The sequence below is a fragment of the Daucus carota genome, chromosome 2 (genome assembly GCF_001625215.2).
Source record: "Daucus carota subsp. sativus chromosome 2, DH1 v3.0, whole genome shotgun sequence".
Taxonomy (NCBI): domain Eukaryota; kingdom Viridiplantae; phylum Streptophyta; class Magnoliopsida; order Apiales; family Apiaceae; genus Daucus; species Daucus carota.
This window is the reverse complement of record NC_030382.2, coordinates 41,919,303-41,942,520: the sequence shown is the minus strand read 5'-3', so window position 1 is coordinate 41,942,520 and position 23,218 is coordinate 41,919,303. Positions and strand designations below refer to the sequence as shown.

At 35.2% G+C, this 23,218-nt stretch overlaps 1 protein-coding gene across 11 annotated transcripts; it reads right to left on the bottom strand.

Moving 5' to 3' along the window:
• Positions 1-289: 289 nt before the first annotated feature.
• LOC108209154 (glutamine-dependent NAD(+) synthetase) lies at positions 290-17,061 on the bottom strand. Of its 11 annotated transcripts, none has more exons than XM_017379930.2 (17): positions 16,854-17,061; positions 14,881-14,950; positions 14,055-14,149; positions 13,298-13,344; positions 11,701-11,965; positions 11,302-11,607; positions 10,962-11,185; positions 10,666-10,769; positions 10,308-10,442; positions 9,954-10,122; positions 9,149-9,284; positions 8,306-8,444; positions 7,985-8,161; positions 6,484-6,651; positions 6,201-6,296; positions 876-1,004; positions 290-766 (listed from the first exon to the last, which is right to left on the bottom strand). In XM_017379930.2, exons 5-17 carry the CDS (start codon positions 11,892-11,894, stop codon positions 548-550), a joined length of 2,196 nt encoding a protein of 731 aa, XP_017235419.2. In that variant the 5' UTR covers positions 11,895-11,965; positions 13,298-13,344; positions 14,055-14,149; positions 14,881-14,950; positions 16,854-17,061; the 3' UTR covers positions 290-547. The 11 variants fall into 11 exon arrangements, with proteins under 11 accessions (XP_017235419.2, XP_063943663.1, XP_063943665.1 ...); XM_064087593.1 differs by having other exon boundaries at positions 13,949-14,149; positions 16,854-17,041; XM_064087595.1 differs by lacking the exon at positions 14,881-14,950 and adding an exon at positions 13,949-14,010 and having other exon boundaries at positions 14,096-14,149; positions 16,854-17,041.
• Positions 17,062-23,218: the final 6,157 nt, after the last annotated feature.

Below are 23,218 nucleotides of genomic sequence, written 5' to 3'. Positions count from 1 at the left end.
CTGGACTCGAACTTTACTGCAAAAGTGGCTATTTTGGACTCTCACTACTTGCACCAGTCACAAATGACCAAGGGTAACTCATATCGCTTAGATCCTGCGTAGACAGAAGTCTCGTGTACAAGAGCTTATAAGTTCGATTTCCACTAGTAATTTGTTTTGCCCTTGTGGCTTAGTAGCAAAAATAAATATCTTGCATCAACAGCTTCTGGTATCTGTATCGTTTATTCTTTCAAGTTCAGAAAACAATGCACATATGCACATATGCTTCCCCAAGGGATGAAAACTGTAGTTCCGAAAACATCTGGGTAATGTACTTGATTATACTTTACAAAAGAACTCTGGCACTACATAAGCAGCTAAAGAAACTGATACCAGATCTCTACCTGGTAAAAAGGTTTGAAACGAGACACAGGTACCTGGACCCAAGTACACATAATTTTACATGGATTCAAATTCGGAAGAACAAAGTTGTAGCTTCATTGTTCATAGCTCTCCTTGAAGTTAATATATTTTTATTAATGTCTTCTGCTGCGTATAACATGCAAACTTAAACACCAGCTCTTGGATCCCCTGAGCCAGCTGCAATAACTCCCATACCTCCGACAGATGTAACATCCTGGTGATCCTTTTCCGTTGCTTTTAAAAGAGTAACTTTATCTCCATCAATTTCTTTTACCATTTCATCAATCTTGCGGAACTGATATGGCCATCTTGCGTTATACAAAAACTGGCGTAGATCAAATCTGTTGTCCTCTGGTGAATAACTCTGCAGGACAGTAAAGATAATAAGATTTCTGCTAAATGACGTAAAGTTAAAGTTTCTTTGCTGGAAAAAGTCAAAGCCTTTGTAAAATTGCATATTTTAAGGAAAGTACCTCAGCGTGATAAGAGGGCGTCATCACAGTCATTTTGTGCCTGTTTATTGAATAATACTTGAAGAAGTACTTCACTTTATCAGCCACCTGTGATGGTGTTAATCTTCCACCCCATTTGTAACATAGATTCTGCAATAAATTTTATCAAGAAACAAGAAAATATTGTTACATGTACAGCCACTCTATTCACCTAGGATAAAAGCAGCATCCTATAATTTGGCAAGTTAAAACATGCAGGTGGTAGCATAGTTCTTTTCTATAGTTGAGTTGGAAAGGGCCAGTGAATAGAATTGGAACACAGATCTGGTATTGTAATTCACATATCCACTGAAAGATAGTATATGACAGGATAACATAGATAAAAATCTTTTTCTATGTAGCTTGTGACACATCATGGTCACCACTCACTACATGATCTTCACAAATATGGAAATTTCATTTCAGATATTAAAATAAACATTTAGAGCATCTCCAATAAGCTCTTTATTTGAGCTCTTAAATTAAAAAATAAAGAGTCATGCCAAATTTTGAGTTCCAAGAGACTCTTAGAGGCTCTTTAAAAACTTAAGAGTCTCTTCTCTCTCCTCAATTGTAGGAGCCACTAGATAGCTCTTAACTAATATTTTATTATAAGTTTGTTCCACTTACTCTCTTTCTTTCCATTTTCTTTTGTCTTTTTATGAGTTCAATGTACTTTTAATAATATAAAAATAAATAAAGAGTGGATATAAAGAACATTGTTGGAGTACATGTACACTAAATTGCTAAGAGCTAATAATTTATATTATATTTAAGAGTGATTCTAAGAGTCTATTGGAGATGCTCTTAAATTGCTATTTGAATAATGAACATTTCTTCCTGTATCTATTGATATCACAGCATAAACCAATTTTTACCTAGTAAACACTTGAATGTAACTGGCAAATACAAGTAGTTATTTTAATTTTACACAATGCCCCCCCTTTTCTCCAAATATTGATGATAATACGGGCATAAGTAGCTATAATAGATTCTTGTGATTTACCGTTGTGTCATGCCTTCAATGTATGACAAAGCTATTTTTGGTGTTTTCTGTGTTTATGAACTGAAATAACAGGAATTCAAGTAATTGAACAGTAGATTGTAGCTAAACAGAGGTGAATTAGGGCAGAGAGATGGAGAATTGAGAGAGAAATGAGAGAGAGATCAGATCAGAATGTAGAGAGAGAAAGAGTTTAGAAAGAGAGGGAAAATCAGTTAGAGAAGAGAGAGAGACTTGGAAGAGAAGTTTTGTATTTCATAATATGCATCTTCACAGCACACAAGTCTATTTATAAGTAGAACAGAATAGAGTACTAAAGACACTATTGCCCTGCAGTTGTACTTATACTAATACTACTACTTCATATAGGCTATGCCTGACAATCCTTCCCCCTCAGAATCAGCTTGTCCTCAAGGTGAGCCAAAAGCTGGAAAGTTCTGCTGCAGTAAGTCTTCATCTTCCCAAGTGGCTTCATCCACACTGCACCCCTTCCGGTGAATTAATTTCTGATAAACTGTCTTGTTGTCCCTTATGATCTGCCTAGTGTCCAACTGTCTGAGGGGAATTAGGTCAAATACCCCCTGGTCATTGACCTGTGGCAGCTGCTGCAGCACCTTGGATTGTCCCACAGCCTTCTTGAGTTGTGACACATGAAAAACAGGATGAATTCTAGAGCTGGCTGATAGGGACAATTTGTAAGCAACTGATCCCACCTTTTGTAGAATTTCATAGGGCCCATAGTACTTTGCTGCTAACTTTAGATTTTTCCTAACAGCCACAGAAACTTGCCTATAAGGCTGAAGCTTGAGGTATACAAACTCTCCAGGTTGAAATACTCTCTCAGATCTGTTGGCATCAACATAATGTTTCATCTTAACTTGAGCTTCTGCCAGTAGGTCTTTAAGTGCACTCCATTGCTTCTGCTTTTCATTGAGGAAGTCCTCCAACCCTTGCAGATTTGTGTGCTCTCTGTCCACCCAAGCCAAGTGTCTTGGTTTAGTGCCATACACAATTTGAAATGGAGTGGACTGCAGAGTGGTGTGGTAAGTGGTGTTGTACCACCACTCTGCAGATGGCAGCCACAGAGCCCAATTTCTAGGATTCTGACTTGTCATACATCTCAGATATTGCTCTAGACAGTGATTCACCCTCTCAGTGCTCCCATCTGACTGAGGGTGGTAGGTTGTACTTAGCTGCAATCTAGTGCCAGAGAGTTTAAACAAAGTCTGCCAGAACTCACTTAGGAATAGGCGGTCCCTGTCACTCACTATAGTTACTGGTAAACCATGCAGTTTATAGATCTGCTCAAAGAAAGTATGGGCCAATCCTTTAGCAGTTATAGGATGTGATAGGGCCAGAAAGTGTCCATACCTACTAAATCTGTCTATGATTACCCAAATTACTTCAAATCCCCTTGATTTAGGCAGTCCAGTAATAAAATCCATGGCAATATCTCTCCATGGTTCCTTGGGAATCTCCAAGGGTTGCAACAACCCTGGTTTCTTAACTGTCTCTCCTTTAGACTGCTGACAGACTGTACATTCCCTCACCCATTGCCCTACTGATTGACTGATGTTAGGCCAGAAAAAATACTCTTTAATTCTCCTTAAGGTAGCCTTCCTGCCAGAATGACCACCCACCCCTTTGCAATGCAGTTCCTCAAATACATGCCTCCTGAGATTGCCATGGCTGCCTATCACCCATTTTCCTCTGTAGAGGAGTAATCCTTGCCTCAAATAATATTCTTGTGGCCCTTCCTGAGTGATGACAGCTTCTGTGATGATCTGTTGAACCACAGCATCTCCCTCATAGCTGTCCTCAATCTGTTCCATCCACACAGGTGTAACTGTAGTCAACTGATTGAAGGAGCCCACATCTGTCATTTTAGATTCAGTGCAAAGTCTGATTGTATTCCCTTTCCAGAAAAACTTTAAAGTTTTTTTCTGATAGTTGCAACTGAAATTTCCAATCAGTGACAACCATTCTACTCCCAAAATAATTGGCCACTCCAAGGTATCCACTACATGCATATCAGCAGTGAACTCTACCTCATTCCAAATCCATTGAAGACCAGGACACATAAGCTTACAAGTGAGAGTTGCTCCATTAGGTAGTCTGATGGAAATAGGCTCTTGGGGAACCATGGTCAGATTTAGTTGGTGACAAAGGTCAGAGTGAATCAGATTTAAAGAACTTCCACCATCAATTAGCATCAGTACCTCTTTTCCATGGACCTTTCCTTTAAACTGCAGAGGCTTGAAGTTTGCTGCCTCATTGTTCATGGCTGCTAATATAATTTCTTCATCACCTAGTTCATCATTACTTCCACTATTAATGTCCTCACCCCCAGATTCTTCTTCAAGATTATCCTCTGCTACCATAAGGAACACTTGAGGCTTTTTACATTCATGTCCTTTGACAAATTTCTCATCACAGTAAAAACATAGTCCTTTCTTCCTTCTTTCCTCCCTCTGAGAGTAAGTCAGCTGCCTAGGTTTGGAGGTTAAGGACTCACTGGACTTATGAGAAGTCAATAGTGAAGCATCAGCTGATGATGCTATTGTACCTCCTACTAATTTCTGGTTAGTACTAACATTGCCTGTGTTCTTATGAAAGTTTCCAGTATATTCTTTCTTCCTTGGCTGGCTGCCAAGAGTTTGTTCATAATACCTTGCCAATTTCAGGGCCTGTTCCAGAGTAGCTGGCTCCAACAGCCTTAACATTCCCCTGATATCATTCTGCAAGCCTCCAATGAAATTTTCTAAGAAGTATTCATTGGTAAGACCAGGAATCTTCATAAGGAGTTGACCTCTGCACTTCTCAAAGTCATCAAAATAAGCCTCCACCGTAGAAGTCTGATGTAACTTCTTAAATTTATCAAAGACTAGTTCAGTATCAGCTTCCCCAAACCTGGCCAAAAAAGCTTGAGTAAATTGCCTCCAAGTGGCATTGTTCCTTCCAATCATAAAGGACTTGTACCAAGATCTTGGCACTCCACTGAGGTGCATTGCAGCAATAGCTGCTCTCTTCCTGTCAACCACCTCATAAATTGAAAAATACTCTTCACAATCCCGTAACCATTCCAGAGCCTCACTACCTTCTTTGAACACTGGAAAACTTAATTTGAGATGCCTGAGGCTGTGAATGTCTATCCTGCCTTCAGGAACCTCCAACAATTCTACCTCATCTTCAGCTTCCCCTCTCTGAAATCTGTTGTGTCCTCCTCTTTGTCTCAGAACAGCAGCATGGGAAGGATTCCTGAATACACCTCTCATGCCAGTAATATCTGGAATTTCCTCCTCCTCATTCAGAGTTTCTTCTGCTGCAGGTGTTTCTCCATTCATAGCACTCTGCATTCCTGAGATTAATTTCTCAATTGAGGACTGTAGCTTATCAATTCTATCATTAGCTCCAGATTTGTTTTGCTGAATCTCTTCCTGGAGTGTTCTCAGTGTACCTTGCTGTGAAGTTTCAGCAGTGGTTGACCTAGTTTTTCAGGAGGTCATTCTTTCTCAATTACTTGTTTAACTCTCAGATTAACACTTCCTTCCTTTACTGAGTTGACTCAGTACTTCTCCAGTCAACAATACAATTTCTACACACACGGATCTTCAACAACAAGAACACTAATAGTATATACTAACAGAAACGGCTGTAATCTATAGGATTTCAACAGCAAACTTCAAAACAAGCAACAGAAATCTCAGATCTAAGAGAGAAGTCACAGAACAGAGTACCTGGACTGTTCTGATCAAGACTACAGATTTGCTTCTGCGATTACAATGATACTACAACCGCTCCAGTCGTTTTGAGTAGCACAGTGAGATAGAAGCAGTAGCTGGATCTAATTTGAGCGCTCTGATACCAATTTGTCATGCCTTCAATGTATGACAAAGCTATTTTTGGTGTTTTCTGTGTTTATGAACTGAAATAACAGGAATTCAAGTAATTGAACAGTAGATTATAGCTAAACAGAGGTGAATTAGGGCAGAGAGATGGAGAATTGAGAGAGAAATGAGAGAGAGATCAGATCAGAATGTAGAGAGAGAAAGAGTTTAGAAAGAGAGGGAAAATCAGTTAGAGAAGAGAGAGAGACTTGGAAGAGAAGTTTTGTATTTCATAATATGCATCTTCACAGCACACAAGTCTATTTATAAGTAGAACAGAATAGAGTACTAAAGACACTATTGCCCTGCAGTTGTACTTATACTAATACTACTACATCATATAGGCTACTGACACGTGATTTGTAGACCAGACAATACAGTATCTATAAACACAGAGGGTCTGCTCTAGAAACATACCTGGAACATAGATACAGGACCACAGCGGAATATCTTTCGCAATCTTCCGTAGACTGAAAGTTCTTCATATGTCATACCCATGTCTACTTCATCAAGCTGTTAGACAAGGATACATTGGTATACTGACATGAACCTCAAGTGCAGCGTGGTAAAGAAAATATAACTTAAAATTACAAGAAATTTTTGGATCGCAACACTACGGCAATTAGCATTAAAATAACTACGTTTTTGTAAGACAAACATATAATAAGGAAAGATGCTCTTTAGGAGATAGATTGTGTACCTGACTGTAATCGGACCGAATAGGCTCCAGCTCAGCAGTGGGTGGAGCTGCTTCAACATCAGCCAAGGATGGGTAACCAAGATTGACGGCAGCCCAACGCAGGAATATCCGGAGGTCCTGCTTGCTAATACTTCCTATTGGATTGATATCAGCTGAACTGCAGTCATACTACACAGCAGATGCTAATTACAACTATATCATGCTGATTACATAAAAGATATTAGTAATCTCGCATTATATAGTCTGCAACCCTGGGGCAACTTAATAATATACCAAGCACTAATAATGAAGAGTAGATTACAATGAAATGTTTAATTAATAGCCCTTTTCCTTGGGCTACTCTTAGATATTTTAATTAAAAGACAGCCAAAATACATTTCTTTGTTTAACTTGAGACCAATTACAAGAGAGGGCACATATAAGTTGTCAACCTGCATAGATATCATATGTAGAACTACATTCTAATATGGCATTACTGGCCTAGTAGAATTATCTAGCTACAGCAAGCCTCTAGTAAATGGTTACAAATCAATATCAATATAAACTTCAATAGAGTTGCGCTGACTTTCTTTCTTCTCTTTATTGGTCCCCAATTTTTCAATATGTTGTAATGACCTCACCCAATCCAACAGCATTACTTGCTCACTCCAGGCTTAAGTGTAAGGGCAAAATGTCAAAACACCTGAAGCTAACACAAGTGGAAGTGGAGCAGCACAGACAATTGAAGGGTAATTTTAAAGTGATGGCACGTGACAAAGGGGAGTGACACATACGGTGAGTGTCCGCGGGGCGGGGGGGGGGGGGGGGGTTGGGTTGCTGGGGGTTTGTTGAGTAATTGTATGTTCTTTATTGTTGAGTTAGGTTTAGGAGAGACCTGAATATCTATCTCAGTACTTATTGTTTTCTTTAATTCATCTGCTGTTGGTTTGCTTAAAAGTCTTGTAGGCAGTCGTAGAGATAAGCTAAATCTATTACATATATCCATAAACTACATCAACCTGATTTACCCGAAGGGTTTTTGACAAATTTAAGTTATATTTTATAAAATAAAAACATAAAATATAATCCACATGGGCAAAAGGGAACGACTAGTAATATGGTTGTTTCTTAACTTGCGTTAGATACTTAAGGTGCTAGTTAAAGTTTGTTCTGTACGTTAGCAGAAGATTGTATACCTTTTGATAATCCTCATATCTGAAGTACATTCTTTACAAATAATATCTAAATTATTTACATTTAGAAACAAGTATAACTTATGTGTTTATGCTTGTATAAGGAAATATCAATGAAACTTGTTTTTCACATCTTTTTGTTAGGTGCAAGAATCTTCTGGCTAAAACCTATGCCTATACTATACTGCTTAACAGAAATGAATCCATGTATCTACTTAGCAGTGATCATCCCGATACAAGGGTGTTGGTAGGGAACAGAATATTGTGTATCTTGTGACACATTAAGCATAAGTCTATTTTTATAGGAGATGGGTGATTTAACAATATACCTTTGTGAGATAACCACGCAATCCTTCATCTACATTGGAGCTACCTAAAACCAGATAAAATCCTGGTTTGTTATGAACCCATGGCAAGAGTGATGCTAGCATAAATGCCAACACCATTCTGATTCTAGCCTGAATATTCTGCAAACCCAAGTTTTCAATGTTTGATCCTCCATCTAGCTGTCATAATTAGAAGCCAAAAAATGATCAGTTAAAAATTCTTAAGACTAGCTAACATGAAGTTGCTCATTAATCCAGCAATGACATGTCATTCGTTGAAGGTAAACTACAATTTATAAAAAGTATCTTTTATATCACTTTTACCTTGTAACGTGGTCGTTTCCCAGTTAGAGTCTGAAATAAAGTGAGCAGGGCAGAAACTACTCCATCTATAGAAACATCAAGATGCCATGATCCGATTTCATCTGCCAACACTTTTGCCCGTGTCTTTGTTGTTTCCGAGCTGTAAATGACAAAACCTGGTCACTAGTCATTGACATAAGGAAGTATAAAAGAATGGTGTGTAACATCCAGAGAAGAGTTAAAACAAAACTAATGACAAGCAATGCCCTATGCACTTTATATTGTAATCCCAAACTAATTTCTTTACCATTAAATATATGCAATATGGTTGTTATTTTTCCATAATTAATTTACAACTTGCATGCATTTAAATGTTCAAATAAAAACATTTGCGGGAAAAAGCAGGTGGCAGATCCATGTTTAAAAATACTCTTAGCTCCACAGTTTTATGCTTTTAAAAAGATGAGGTGAATATGCCATATTAACTACAAGTCTACAACTAATATGTACCAACCTCAACATTGAGCAAAATTTGTCCAAGTACGGGAAGATTTAATTACATGAATAATTCCCTGGCTTGTAGCCAAGAGATGACCCCTCTCTCTTTGTAACAAGAGGTTGAGGTTTGAACCATAGTCGAGGTGGGCTATTAGTGAATTTTAATTTCTGCAATTGACCCTTACCTAGAAACTAAAAATAATGGCAAAAACCCAGAAAAATCAGCCATTCAACTTGAAAAGAAGATGTGTGATTGAGGGTGATCACTGATTAAGATATTTAGTTGTCAATGTATACAACTCAGAAAGAATAAGAAAAACTGCACAGAAAGAAGTATTACAGATGCTGAGTTGCTGACATGCATACCTATTTTCAGATCCCATGTACACAGTGTAAAATATGCGTTTCGCAAACTCTTTGCTGTCAGATGGAAACTGTCCATCAGTGTAATTACCAATTCTTATAGCATCCGCTTTTACCTGACTATCCCCATTCTCAATTTCTGCATAATAATAAAACAGCATAAAACAAATAAAAATTTATATATGTTGCAAACCACTTGGTAGTCATTTAGGGGAACCGGAAGGTGACCAGGTCTTTCAACAGCAAAACTCATGTAATTAAACAGGACGGTCTGCCTTTTCTCTGTTATTTTTTCTAGGACTCAATTATAAAGAGAAGTCCACCTACTTCAAGCAAGTACTCCCACTCAGATGTCAGATTCTCTATTGACAAAACTTATCTTTAGGTATCGACTCTAGTCCAAATAACATGACAAAAAAGAAAACACTCAACCATACCCATACTGACTACTATAAATTTAAAAGCTACCAATATAATATTATCATACATGCTATTAAGTATAGACATAAATTAAAAAACACTCAAACCATACTGACTATAAATTTGAAAGCTCCAACCAATTTTTTTTCAAATACTATTCCTTCCCCAAGAAAAAACCTGTTTCTCTGGTCTCCGAACTATAGATATCATGGCAACATACATTCAATAAAAAAGCAAAAATCGACGTTGGCTCATTGGTGGTAAAACTTTTCGTACTTAGGTGGCATTCAGTATAAAAAAAACAAATATGTCAACTAAGACAAAATATATAGTAATTATTCTTTGACTAGAGATCTGCTACAAGAAAAAATATATATAATAGACTAACCTTTAACTACGAGCTGGCACATGCAACCAACAATTGCAGCGACAGAGGAACTATCGGCCCCACCTGAAAGAGGAAGTAAAAAACCAGAAGCTCCACTTCTTCGTAGATAATCCCATAGCCAACAACCAGGTCCAAAAGCTATTTCTTCCTCGGGAGAATGATACTTAATCTAGAATATGTATGAGAAGGTATCAGCGAATGGAACCCAGTAATACCAAAATTCAACTTTGTCCAACATTTTAAACATTTCACGGAACATATTATAATGGAGAGGGAAGGGGCTAAAGGGTTGAAGAAGATGCAGCTCATGCTAGATGATTCCATATCCCTAAACAGGGAGCATCATAAACTGACCTTTCGAGGACTTGAAAGGGACATCTGCAGCTTAAAAGATTGGCAAAGCTTGTAATGCACTGGAACTGAAGACACTTTAGGTTTGCTACTTGCTTGCTCTTGAAAACTACTTATGGATCCTCTAAGACTTGCAACCTGTGGAGTTGTGAAGGACAAAAGCATTAAAAGCAGAAAGATAAAATGGAAGACCAGAAAAGTATGATTTGTGAATAACTTGAAACTAGGAATGAAATGTCCAGCGAGAGAAATATAGACTACTTGTTAAAAAAAACTATAACAATATTTCCAGCCAACAACTTTTGCTAGAGAAAGGAAGAACATTAACTTGCAATATATAATTTAGGATATTTAGAAATACCGCATCTAAGTCTATCTGAGCTACCACCACCTCTACATCTTTCAAAGAAAACTGTGAACCTTGTGCAACAACATCCCCATTTACAACAATACAAGCACATCCATCTGCAACACATTATCATTCAAAAAAATTAGAGTTTAATAGAAACTTTGATGGTTATGTAAAGGCTGATTTTGATTTCCGTAATGGAAGGACAGAAAGGGATTCTTCGTGGATAGGGTAGGGAATTCAAGCACAATATTATCAACAACAAATAATATAAAGAAACCTGGGAGCTAATAAAGCACATTATATACCATAATAAAGACGACCACCATCACATCCTTGGTGGTTGCTATACATGTAAACTCCTCCTCTAGTATGTGTAGCACTTATAAATGCACGAAGGCGAAGATCAAGCTTCCTTAGTTGATGGTGACTCCCACTGGCATTCAGAAATACTTCAACACCATTCAGTGCAAGTTCAGTGTGAGGAGGCATAGGACTAAAAAGTTCTTCACAAACTTCAGCTGCAACAGCTCTAATATGAAACAAACAATTCAAATTAAGAAAGAACTAAATATATTACCATTTACACATATGGTAAATAAGGTCAGTGCTAAATTAAATGACAAATTATAAGAGGAGGTTGCATACGTGTCTATAAATTGCATATATCCATAACCAAAAGGAACACTGTCCTGTGATATAGCCTCAGCAATTTCAGCTGGCAGCCGAAATTCCACAAGCTCCTCGTGATGCTTCCACGTTGTAAACCACCGCAGTTCCCTGTAGTTCCCGTCATTTGCCAGCCACATTTTGGGGCGTATCATGATAATTTTTCGGTTTAGACATAACACTTGACAATTGTACCGCTCGGAGCCTTTGATAATTGGCATTCCGAAACTACATAAGATGCCGTCAGTCCAGTCACCAACCAAAATCTCTTTTAAACACTCCCACCTGCAATTTAAATGAAAGCATTCAAGTATAACATGTCCAATACAATCAACAAACTGATAGTATACATAATGCAAATAGTCAATTGTTACTTACGCGTGAGTAATGGTGTCGAGTTCTAGGAAATGGTCTTCACAGCCATATCCAGTAATTTCAAGCTCCGGCCCAAGCCTGATAATGGCGCCAGCTTTTTTAGCAGTGGCTATTGATTCCTTGATATTTTTTAAATTGCACTCGAAATCCATTGCCCATTGATTCAAATTGCAAGATGCAACATTTATCAACCTCATTTTGCTTTCTATCCTAAATCTCTCTATATCCAATCAGCAGTTAAATCTCTAAAATGCTACTCGAAGGAGGCCTGCACAACAAATATTTATTTCCTCATTTCTTTTCTAAGAAAAAATCATCAAACACTTCTGAGTTCTGAGTACTACTAAATTTATTGTAAGCAACCTAAAAATAGTATAAAGCCATAAAAATCTATTTATGGTCAGCTCAAGCCTAAAGGGTTGGAAATCAAATTCTAGTACTCTGTAATGTTGACACCAGTACCCACAACCAGCAGAAAAACAATGAACAGATTGCTTTCGGTGTTTAAAATATCTAAACCTTCATAAAACAGCACCTCGCAATGTGTTTAATCAACATGAAAAAACAAATGTAAATAGCATACTACTAGTTTACCATGATTTAGGGTAAACAAATAAAAATTTTAGGAGGCGTTTGGATCGTACATGAGAATGAGAATCGGGAATGGAGAGTATGGAAATGGGGGGAAACGGGATTGGGAATGAGGTTACCGATGCTGTTTGGATCCGGCTGGAATGGGAATGAGATTACCAACATAGGCTGTTTGGTTTACACTAGAATGGGAATCGGAATACCTTTTAAAAAATCAAAAAAATTCTTATAAAATTTTAATAAAAAAAACAGCCATTTTTTATTTTTTGGAAAATATGAAATAATTCATTATTTATTTGAGTTTTAAGAAGTAGAACGGAGGTACAAAATTATAAATTATAAATTATAAAACAAAACTAAAATTACTTTTCACTATCAATTTATTATTCATGGGCCCTGTTATTAGCGGTTAGCAGATTGAACTAGATGTTTTGACTAGCTGGTTGAAATAGATGTTTTGACTAGTTGGTTGAATTAACGGTTTCTTGTAAAACTGTTTGGCAAATAGCTGTTTGATAAGCTTTTTATGACACATAACAAAACCTTCTAACCCCAAAAGCTCCTCAAAGTAGCTTTTTGAAAATTAGCTTTTTGAGCCCAACCCTCTATTTCAATCCGCTAACTATCAAACACTAACATTAGCGCATTAAATTGGTCAAACCTCTAAAAAACTCCAAACCTCTAATTTTATCTCAAACCTCTAACTTCCAAACACGGCCATGCATTTTATTCTTTATTTGGTTTTTTCCAAAATCATACGGTCTTACTAAAAAATCTGAAATATAATAAAAATAGTGAGTAAGGAAAAAAAAAATGAATCCTACAAAATATGCTTTAATTATCCAATATTACTATAATAAGCGAAAATAATTTCTAATTATTTGCAAAATTTTTACACAAATCATAAGAACCTCATGCACACTAAAATACACAAGTAAATTTCTCAACCTTTTACATATGATAAAGCTAATTATTTGAGCCAGACAGCATGTTACTCAAACAAATGTACCTAAGAAATCAATCACGAGGCAACCGTCAGAATACCATCCATTTGCCCTGCCAAAAAATGATTGTCCATTAGATGGCAGTGGCCTGCCAAATGCACTGGATACTGAGCCAGTGTAAAGAGAATCACAGAAATAACTGATATCTATTTCTAGCGACATTAGACAAATTCAAAACAGCACACCAAAATTTAAACTTTGGCTAGCTGACTCTTGTAAAATGGATTTCACTTGTGTGTAATCATCAAAGGATTAAAATTACATATTCAATGTAACAAAGACAGAACAAAGAAAATCTAACACACTTTTTTGTTTGAGATTATAAAACTCAGAACTGACCCATTGACAAACAGGTGACACGCCTTTCCTTTCAATTATAAAACTTGGGAGGTTGGCCCATAGACATTCTTCAAATTTTTTCTATAGTAAATGGCAAAAGACCATCATTACTGTAAACTACCACATCAAGCTTTTACTAAACATCATAATTAACCTCATATCAGGTAAGATTAAGGGGTCCTAGTTCTGTACATTTTAGGAATCCTTTACAGTAATCATGGTCTTTTACAAATATCGTTTACTAAACATTGGACTTTGTCTAACAGACTTGCATAACTGAAAACGGAAACAAAATCAGAAAAATGTTAGAAATTTACCTGACTTCTAGCATCGATTTCTCCACTCATTGTACATTCCCAAAGCAAGTTGATTTCTATAGCTGTATAGATATAATAAACACAAAATTTTAGAGCTTAGTCATACCTTGAGAAGGAAAGAAGCTGAATTAAAGGTTAGATCAGTGCATCTGTCTATGTCAATAGCTGAGAGGCTGTTGCTTGAGTAAACAGTACCTGAAACTGATATAATGGATACGTTAATTAAAATGGCAACCGCTAGTGCAAATCCGCTCTCAATAAGAAAGTATTTGAAGGCATCCTCTGTGATATTCAGAATATAAATAATTACAACTAACTATATGTGTATGATGAATATAATCTAATTAAAGCAATCACTCTCTGGAGAAGAAAGTGAATAAACAAAACAAAAAACAATGTTGCATTCTAGGACCAATGGTCACACCTAATTAGTGGCGGAGCCAGAACATAAACCTCGAGGGGGCACTCCAAAAATTTCCAGCAAAATAAATCATAGAAAGTATAAATATATGCTGAAGAGAAATATTACAAAGTACTATGACGAGTCTTCATGTTCTGAAAACATTGCATAATAGATTCATTACTAACACTAGCAAAGATTTCTCTTTCAATAAAGATGACTAAGCTGGAATTAGGGGCACAGAGTATGAACATAGTATATTATTGCTGTCAAATGTGTGAGTCCCACATAATTTTTATTTTTTTTAAAAAAATCCAAGGGGGCACGTGCACCCACAGGTCTCTACCTCCCTCCGCCACTGCACCTAATATAAACTATTGAGCATTAATATACATTACTACGCACTTTCTTGCCGCCTTCTGAGGAAAAACTGTTCTTTTTGTATAATCTATTAGAAGTACCAATAATACTTGTATAGATGGATTAGATACAGGTTTTGAGAGATAAAACAGAGGTGAATATTTTAATTTACATTGATGCCCTGGACAGAGTCTGGGATTTTCCTGGAGAGTACAAGAGCCGAGTGAAGGAAGAGATTATGCCTGTTGACAAAGGAAAATATTGTAATAAACATTTCAAAGCTAACACTATTTCTAACATACGGCATGACAAGGGCGCCTAACAATGCAATGGTATCCCCAGTGGCGCCTTGGCCCTTAAGTTTTGGGATGAACATTGCTTTTATTACATCTACTGCAGGAGGTTTTACATAGCTCAGTTCCCTAAATAAATTTGTGAAGCATTAAACTGAATTGTTTAAAGGAAATTGATAACAAGTTATGATTAAGGCACAAGCAAATTCAATACATGCTTGAAACTATTAATGCTTCAAAAAATATAACTTAATTACAATGCTAGAAAGTTTTAGACACTGACATTAGATAGGCACAACTTAAGCCAATGCAATTCTTGGAAACAAAGATTTTGGTCTGCCTAACTGAACCAGAATAATTCAGCTGTGGGTTTGGAATTAGTTTTTCTTTTAATGGGGTATTTTGTCCATCTCCATTGATCTTGAATTCAGATCAGGGTTCACGGGTAATATGTTAGCTTCTTTGTGTCGACCCTCCATATTATGTCTTAGTATTCAAGATATTCCATTGCGAACAACACAATCTTGGAGTAAATTAATTCCATTTCCGTAATGAATATTGTTTCTGGTCATGACAGACTGCTAAGCTGCTGCCAGCAGGTAGTGCATTCTAAGTTTTATGACCTTGAACAATACACAATAAATTAATTATCTATAGTAGCATCTGATATCATTTTTTTTCCTCAGTGTCCTTTATCTTCACGAAATTTCAGGAAAGACCATGATGGTCAGAAAAAAACTCTGTGAATGAGCTGAAAACCAAACTTGGCCATGTAATTGTGTACTTCCCATAACAAAGTCACAGTCTAATCAAATCAGTAATAATGGACTCAGTTAGGCATTTGATCAAACACCTTATTACCAATCTTTTTTATGTATAAGCAGGTAATGACACACCAGACCCATAAATTCACACAAACTATGAGCAGAAATACACAAATATATGCATATATTAATTATTACATGTGCATATATGGTAAAAGTTCTGAGTAAAGAGTTACCTTCAAAAGAGACAACCGAGCTATATGATTGAGAGAGATGGGGAGAGAGATTTAGGGGAGAGTGAGGCGAGAGAGTCAGTGTGAGAGAGAGGCGAGAGAGTCAGGGGGGGGGGGGGGGGGGGAGGCCGAGAGATCGAGAGGGACGAAGAGAAGACGTAGAGATATCGAGGGAATAGATCAATAAAACAGACCGGGAATGAATTTTAGTAACCCGGGTATAGGCAAGGTTTCTATTAACCGGCTGAAGGCATACGGGTTCCCATTCCAGTTTATTAAAAATTTAAACCAAGCAGTAAGTTATAGAATGAGTTTCTCATTCCTGTTTACTGGACTCATTAACCCCCAACCAAACACCCCCTTAGTTTGTTAAATTTGTATGTCAATAAATCTAATCAATACAATTAGTAGCATTATTCTGATCACGAGTTTGAAGTTCCAACTCCCGTTAACCAGGTTCAATAACCATGAACCAACAACACCGATCACGAGTTTGAAGTTCCAACTCCCGTTAACCAGGTTCAATAACCATGAACCAACACCCCCCCCCCCCCCCCCCCCAAAGATCAGTTCATCCCCTTAAGTATAACCCACCGAGAATTCACACTCAAATCCCATAATCCAAGTTCACAAACAAAACATAGCCATGATAGTATCACAACTATCATAATTCATACAAGATTAACAGCTAATTTAAACCACCAATCAATAGTAACTTAAAGACTCAGCTACACCAATAACAATAATCATAATTGAGCATGCAAAAGAAACAGAATCAACATATGCAATAAATAATATATTTGCAAAAAAAAAAAAGAAATTATAAAAAGAGGAGTAATTAGCGTCATAGAATACCTGGGTGTGGATGGAGGAGTGCAAGTAGAAAGCCCTGTTTAATATCTCTGGAAAGAATATATAAATATTTGTTCGTGTGTGTGTGTTTGGAAGTGAATATGTAAAGAGATTTCACAAAGTGATGTGAAGCATAGGAAAAGATGTGGAGCATCAAGATTCAAGATTTGACTATCACAATTCACAGCCGGCATAACCATTTTTCCAACATATGTTGCTTATTATCTACGTGGTAATTAGATTAATATATGTTTGGGTCTTTGGGATCTTAATGCAAATTTGCGGAAATTTTCGGAATCATTCGAAAACGTTTGATTTTTTACACGTAATTTTAGATGTTTTGATCGTATAGAAAAAAATAATATTTTTCAATTTTTTTCTGAATAAAAATATAACATAAATATTTTTATTCAGAAAAATAAAATTTTAAAAATACTAATTTTAAGCATGTGGTCAAGCCTCTTAAATATACGTATAAAAAGTCAAACACCCTATAAAATGGATATATATTTATTTATTTATTATTATAGACTTTTTCTTATCCTAAACAGCATACGTCTAACTATTTTTGACGTATTTAACAAATTCCCATATCATCGTAGATACTAGATAGAAATCAGAATATAGTCATATAGAGATGGGATTTTTTGGACTATGTCCGTAGAGTCGTGGACTTGCGTTTCTACTGGACTGGAAACTTCGTTCACACATGTTTCTGCAAGGGCCGGGTCCAAGAGCTATCTGGATTCAGAGTTGGGGCTATCTGGGTTCATAGTTGGGCCTAGTTAAAAATAAGTATTATTCCTTCTTTCACTCTTTTTACACTTTGTTTGCATTGCTCGACAATAAATCTTAGCCAATCAAGAGTGGGTAGCGCGAAGAAATGGTTCAATCACTAAGACAAGCGTACCCGATCAGCCCATTTTGACGAGCAAGCTCGAAGTAAATCGATTGCATAAAAGGAACTCCATCTTTGAAAAAAAGACAGAAATAGGGAAGAATTTGCACACGCATATTAAGATGTATATAAAATATAGTTCCACAAAATTTTTTGAAATTTTCATTCAAAAAAAGTTTTCAAAATAATTTATCAAACTGTATTTTATAAAAGTATTAGAATGCGTGCCAAATTCTGTACCACTATGTAAACAATTGAGGGGGAGGGAGCGGGTGCATCCCAAATCGGCAAGTCCTATCCAAAAGTTTAATGAGACTAATCTGTTGAGCTATTAATAAGATTCATCAAATATTTTTTCAATAAACCAAGATTTTTAGTCAAATTTGACATATTATTAAATAATAAAATATTTTTGAAGAATGAACCAGATTTTTTTAATAATTTGAGAATTTCTGAAACGCTAATTTTATCATTTTATCACGTGTATAAAAAAGTACATACTTTTTTTTTTACTTGCCAAGTATAAAGCAATGCTTTTCTGAATCACAGAGTAAACTTAAAGCTGACAACCTTATTTGACAAGCTGACAACAAATTTAACACTTCATCCTCCTTATGATTACCCAATTGAGTAATCATATAATGTGCCACATGATTAATCAAACTTAACCATTTAAATTAAGGTGGGAAGAAAACTAATCTCACTTAACCAATCAAAAATCTAACTTAAGACTTAAGACCCCATATCCTAATCTTTAGGACCGGGGACCCCAAAGATCATTGGCTCCCACAGTAATCATTGAAGAGTAATGGCATGCTAATCAATGCTTCTTTTAATCACAATAATTAATCTTCTTGTGTGCTTAGGCTGCTTTTTATTTTATATATGACTTAAATAATTAAAATTAGATTAAGAAATGAGTAAACTAGTTTGCTAGTGGGGAAAGATGACCAGATTCGTGTTATAAAAATGCAAGCTTTAAATCAGGCGTTGGTGTGATTCGATTCTCTTGATACATACAAATTTCGTACCTTCTTTTATTATATAGTTAAATTGAGTTGGCTAATAAAACAACCGAGTTGTGATTGGAGAGAGGAGGATTAATATACAGTATAATGTGTTTATAATAGAGAATTGATAAATAAACTCCAACTTTTACTATTTAAGCTCCAAATCTTACTTTGAGATACTAAATACTGTAACTACCCCTAACCTTTAATATGTATTTTGTTTTGGACTTAGATTGTAATTAAATGCTCTCTGCAGAATTTGTTTTTGTTAAGAAGTTTTACATTACTGGATGCTATTGCATAAGAACAGGATTTTGTTTGAGACATTAATCTTATGATTTTTTAAACTTTTTAATTTATGTTTGTCAATTTGTAATAGAATAATTCTGCTCTCGGCTTGGAAATAATTGTGCACAAGCCTCTCATACATCCTGCAGACGGAGTTGTTATATGTGGTCTGCTCCATTTTGATGTTTCTCGCAAGTATATCACAAGCCACGGTGGTGGTGTGTATTGTATTTGACCACGACATAGCTTGTGATTTGTAAATGTAACCTCCTCCTTAAAGCTGCAGAAATAACTGGAATAGAATTCTCTAACCTAGACTAAATGTTTAAGTGTTAACCAGGCCTGGATAAACTCTGTAGACAAAAGTTATAAGATGCAATCGACTGGTTTAAGGCAATGAAATGTAGTATTAAGTTGCTGGTAAACAAGACGCTTGAAAATACTTTAGAATATTATCTCATGTCTTCTCATGCATATAAAATCTGGGGATCTTTTTTGGTCATGTCATGTTCACGTTCTTGCCTCATTTAATGATTATATACTTGTATACTGCTATATATGGTTGCTGCTTGCAGATAAAAAAAGAAAATGTAAGGATAGTTATGGTATTTAATATCTCAAAATAAGATTTGGAGCTTAAATAGTAAAAGTTGGAGCTTCTTTATCAATTCTCTTATAATATTGACTCATAAGTACTGAAAATCTAAGAGTTGACCGAGTCAGTCTGTGTGTCTGAATACCAGACAAATCGTAACGAAGAAAAACTTGACTGTACTTCCCGGTTTATGTGATCAGTCGATTCAGTCCCCGTCGGAGTTAAGTACCATATCAAGTTCACAATCATTTTTGGTATAACTTGTTGTGGTATTGTCCAGTCATACGTGTAAAAATTTACATATCATGGTAAGAATTTAAGTTTCATGTTGCATTTTCATAATGGAGTATTTATTCGAAATGACCTAATATTTTGAAATAGAGGGGATACAATAAAAGATTGGTAAGGTGAATTTGTAGGTTCAATTCCTGGTCGCACGAATCATGAATCATGAGACCTTCTAATAAGTTTATTGGTGCTAAAACTTGTTTTTAAGAGATAGGGACTTATTTCTGAAGAAAAATACATAAACTCTATTTTTTTCTGAAATAAGCCATGGTTTTTAATTCAAATAACGAATATGAAACAAATATAGTTATACGATTGTTATTGGCTAAATTTTTGATTTTTGATATACCATATTCATGTTAGCCGAAGGTTTCGATGTTTTAAACAGTTCTTAGAACATCTTCAAACATCCAAAATTTTTATTTAAAATCACATAAAAGAAATTAAATTTTATAATATTAAAAACAAACATTTTAACAGACCACTCAGATTTTGGTGAAGGCAGTATATTTATATATATCAATTTTAATAAATCATTTGATTGTGTCTTTATAAAAATTAAATTAATCAGCGATATGATCTGTTTTATATTTGTTCGACTCAATCGTTCTTGCAAATGCCTCAATTGTATTCGCAGATGTCGTATGATTTTTTATTATTGAATCGATTGAACACTCCTAATATGCTTAATTAGTTTGAAGTTTTGTGGTTTGATTAAATGTATGAATAAGCCTCAACATTTAACTTTCAACGGTGATGGAAGAATATATACAACCATTTTTTGGTTGTGAAAATCTGTTTGTATAATTGATTAGTTATGGCTTTATTAGTGGAAATATAAATCGAAAGTGTCAGAATACCACGTACCGCCTCGAGCACTTCGCTGGTAGGAATCTACTACTAATGTGATTATTTTAATTTCACAAGTCAAAATCAAAATCTAGCCATGTGATTCTAATATGATACTACTACTACTACAAATTATACATTTTTTTCCGTGTGTACAGTCGTTGATTAACTTTGACCTGATCCTTTTTGCGCCAAACTTAAAATTTTTTAAAGAAGAGGAGTACTGTATAATTTCATTTTACAGTAGTACTTATAATATTTGAACATACTTGAGTACGATCAAATTTATAAGTTTGATTCAATGTGTATCCCCCGAGCTTGCATGCTTTATGAAAAAGGTGAATTGCAGTGACTTCTCGGTTGTGTTCATGTGATGTACTGTAACCTTTGAAGCTTCCATCTTATCATCAGCCTTTTGCCTTGTTATATGTCCCCGCCTATCATTACAAGTTTTTTCTTTCCCTTCGCAAACACAATAAAAGATTGATAAAAGCAAAACAATCTCTGCATTACTGAACATCGATCTTACATTTTTAATAGAAAGTGTGAATGAACAGAATTATCCATCATCTCCTCTCACAACTTTCCTGCTCACAGCTCCCGACTGTATAGCTTTGAATGGATTGAACAAATAATATCAAATAAGAAAGACCGAACAAAATGTAAGATACTTCTTTTTCTAAGCAAATTTAGGATATATACACATGTGTTATTTTAAGTTTTGAGGATAATTATGCCATGCAGCTGGAAGATATTTGGAAATTAGTTGTTTGATAATTGACATATATTAATATCTTTACGTAACATCTCTCTTATTATCTAAAAATATTTTTCCTTTGGAGTTCACTCGTTCTTAATTTAACTAGTTGAGAAGCCGCGCGTTGCGGCGGGCTATAAAAATTATATTAATGATTTAATATTAATATTTGTAGAATAAAATAATTTTGTGGCTGTCTATGAAAAATATATTAATGTTTCAAAATTAATATTTGTAGGATAAAATAAATTTTATATTATAAAAATCTAGATGTAATACCAATACTAATATATAAAATTGCCAAATTGGACTATAATTCATGGTGAAAAAATGAAAATAAATTTGTACACGTAATTCACAATTTAAAGACTTAAAGTACGACGAATTTTAATTTTATTTGTGTTTTTTTTTTAAAGTAATCATGTTCTTACATTATCACCTCACTCCAATTTTTTTGGATTGATTGTGCACAAAAACATTTAACTTAAATCCGTGGGATAGCAGTCTATAACTATCCTTGCTTGTAAGGACTTTTATATTTTAATAGTGTATAAAGAGTTTTCACTTAAAATTTGATTGAACGGAGCAAACAGATAATGCTTGAATAATTTTTTCTCTGAATACAAAGTAAATCATATAAAAATTAACAACAACAAACATGTCCGAAGAACAAATCAAATATTATAAAATAATGACCAACAAACATATATAACTCACAGTTAATTTATTGATATCATCCATCAATATCATATCAAGACTATATTTTTTCCCGTATCTAGATTTGTCAACTCCAACATAGCGGTGTATAACTACCTTTACTTTCAACAACCTTTATTTTCTTTAATACTGTATAAACAGCCTTCACTTATCGTTGCAGAAAAACGGCACCACCGAGTTAGAGATCGAGCAAGAGAACTATTACCACCTTCACTTATCGTTAACGGCACCATCGAGTTAGAAATCGAGCAAGAAAAACTATTACCAGAGAGAGGTAGTGTTGTGGTATTGAGTAGGGCTGAGCAAAAAATCGAAAAAAAAAACCGAAACCAGTAAAAAACGATTAAAACCGATCCGGAAAAAACCGAAACCGAAAAATTAAAAACCGAACCGATGTCATGGGTTTGGTTCCGGTTATTGGTTAAAACCGAACCGAAAAAAACCAAACCGAATAATTATTTAAATAATTAAATAAATATATTTATATATATAATTTATATGAATTTAAAGTTAAATATTAAGAACCACAAGTAAATGAGAGGCTGGGACATAAATCTGAGATGAGTTGCAATCTGTTTGAATTTATAAATCAACTCAAGTCTTCGCTTCATATGAATTATGAAGATACCATGTGATGATATATTCATCCAATATCCCCCCATCATCTTTTAAATTTACTTTGGCTCCTGGTGTTTCTGATCTCATTAAGAGTTTCAGTTTTAAACAAAGTTAAGTGATCATCTACAGCTTTCTTCTTCATGTCCACTAACCGATCAAGACTCGACGTGTTTTGAAATCTTTTTAATAAATAGGTTGATTATTACGTATATATTACGCGTATTAATTAATCTTGTTCGTATATTATTTTTAATTCATAAATTTGTCGGTTTTATAATCGAAACCGAACCGATTATAGCCGAACCAGAGTGTTTAAAACCGAATCTGAACCGGCGGTTACGGTTTTCG

Coding starts and splice junctions, on each gene's coding strand:
- LOC108209154 (XM_017379930.2), bottom strand. CDS start 11,894: ATGAGGTTGATAAATGTTGCATCTTGCAATTTGAATCAATGGGCAATG. Junction 11,608..11,700: donor CTCGACACCATTACTCACGC/GTAAGTAACAAT, acceptor TTTAAATTGCAG/GTGGGAGTGTTTAAAAGAGA. Junction 11,186..11,301: donor TATATGCAATTTATAGACAC/GTATGCAACCTC, acceptor GTTTCATATTAG/AGCTGTTGCAGCTGAAGTTT.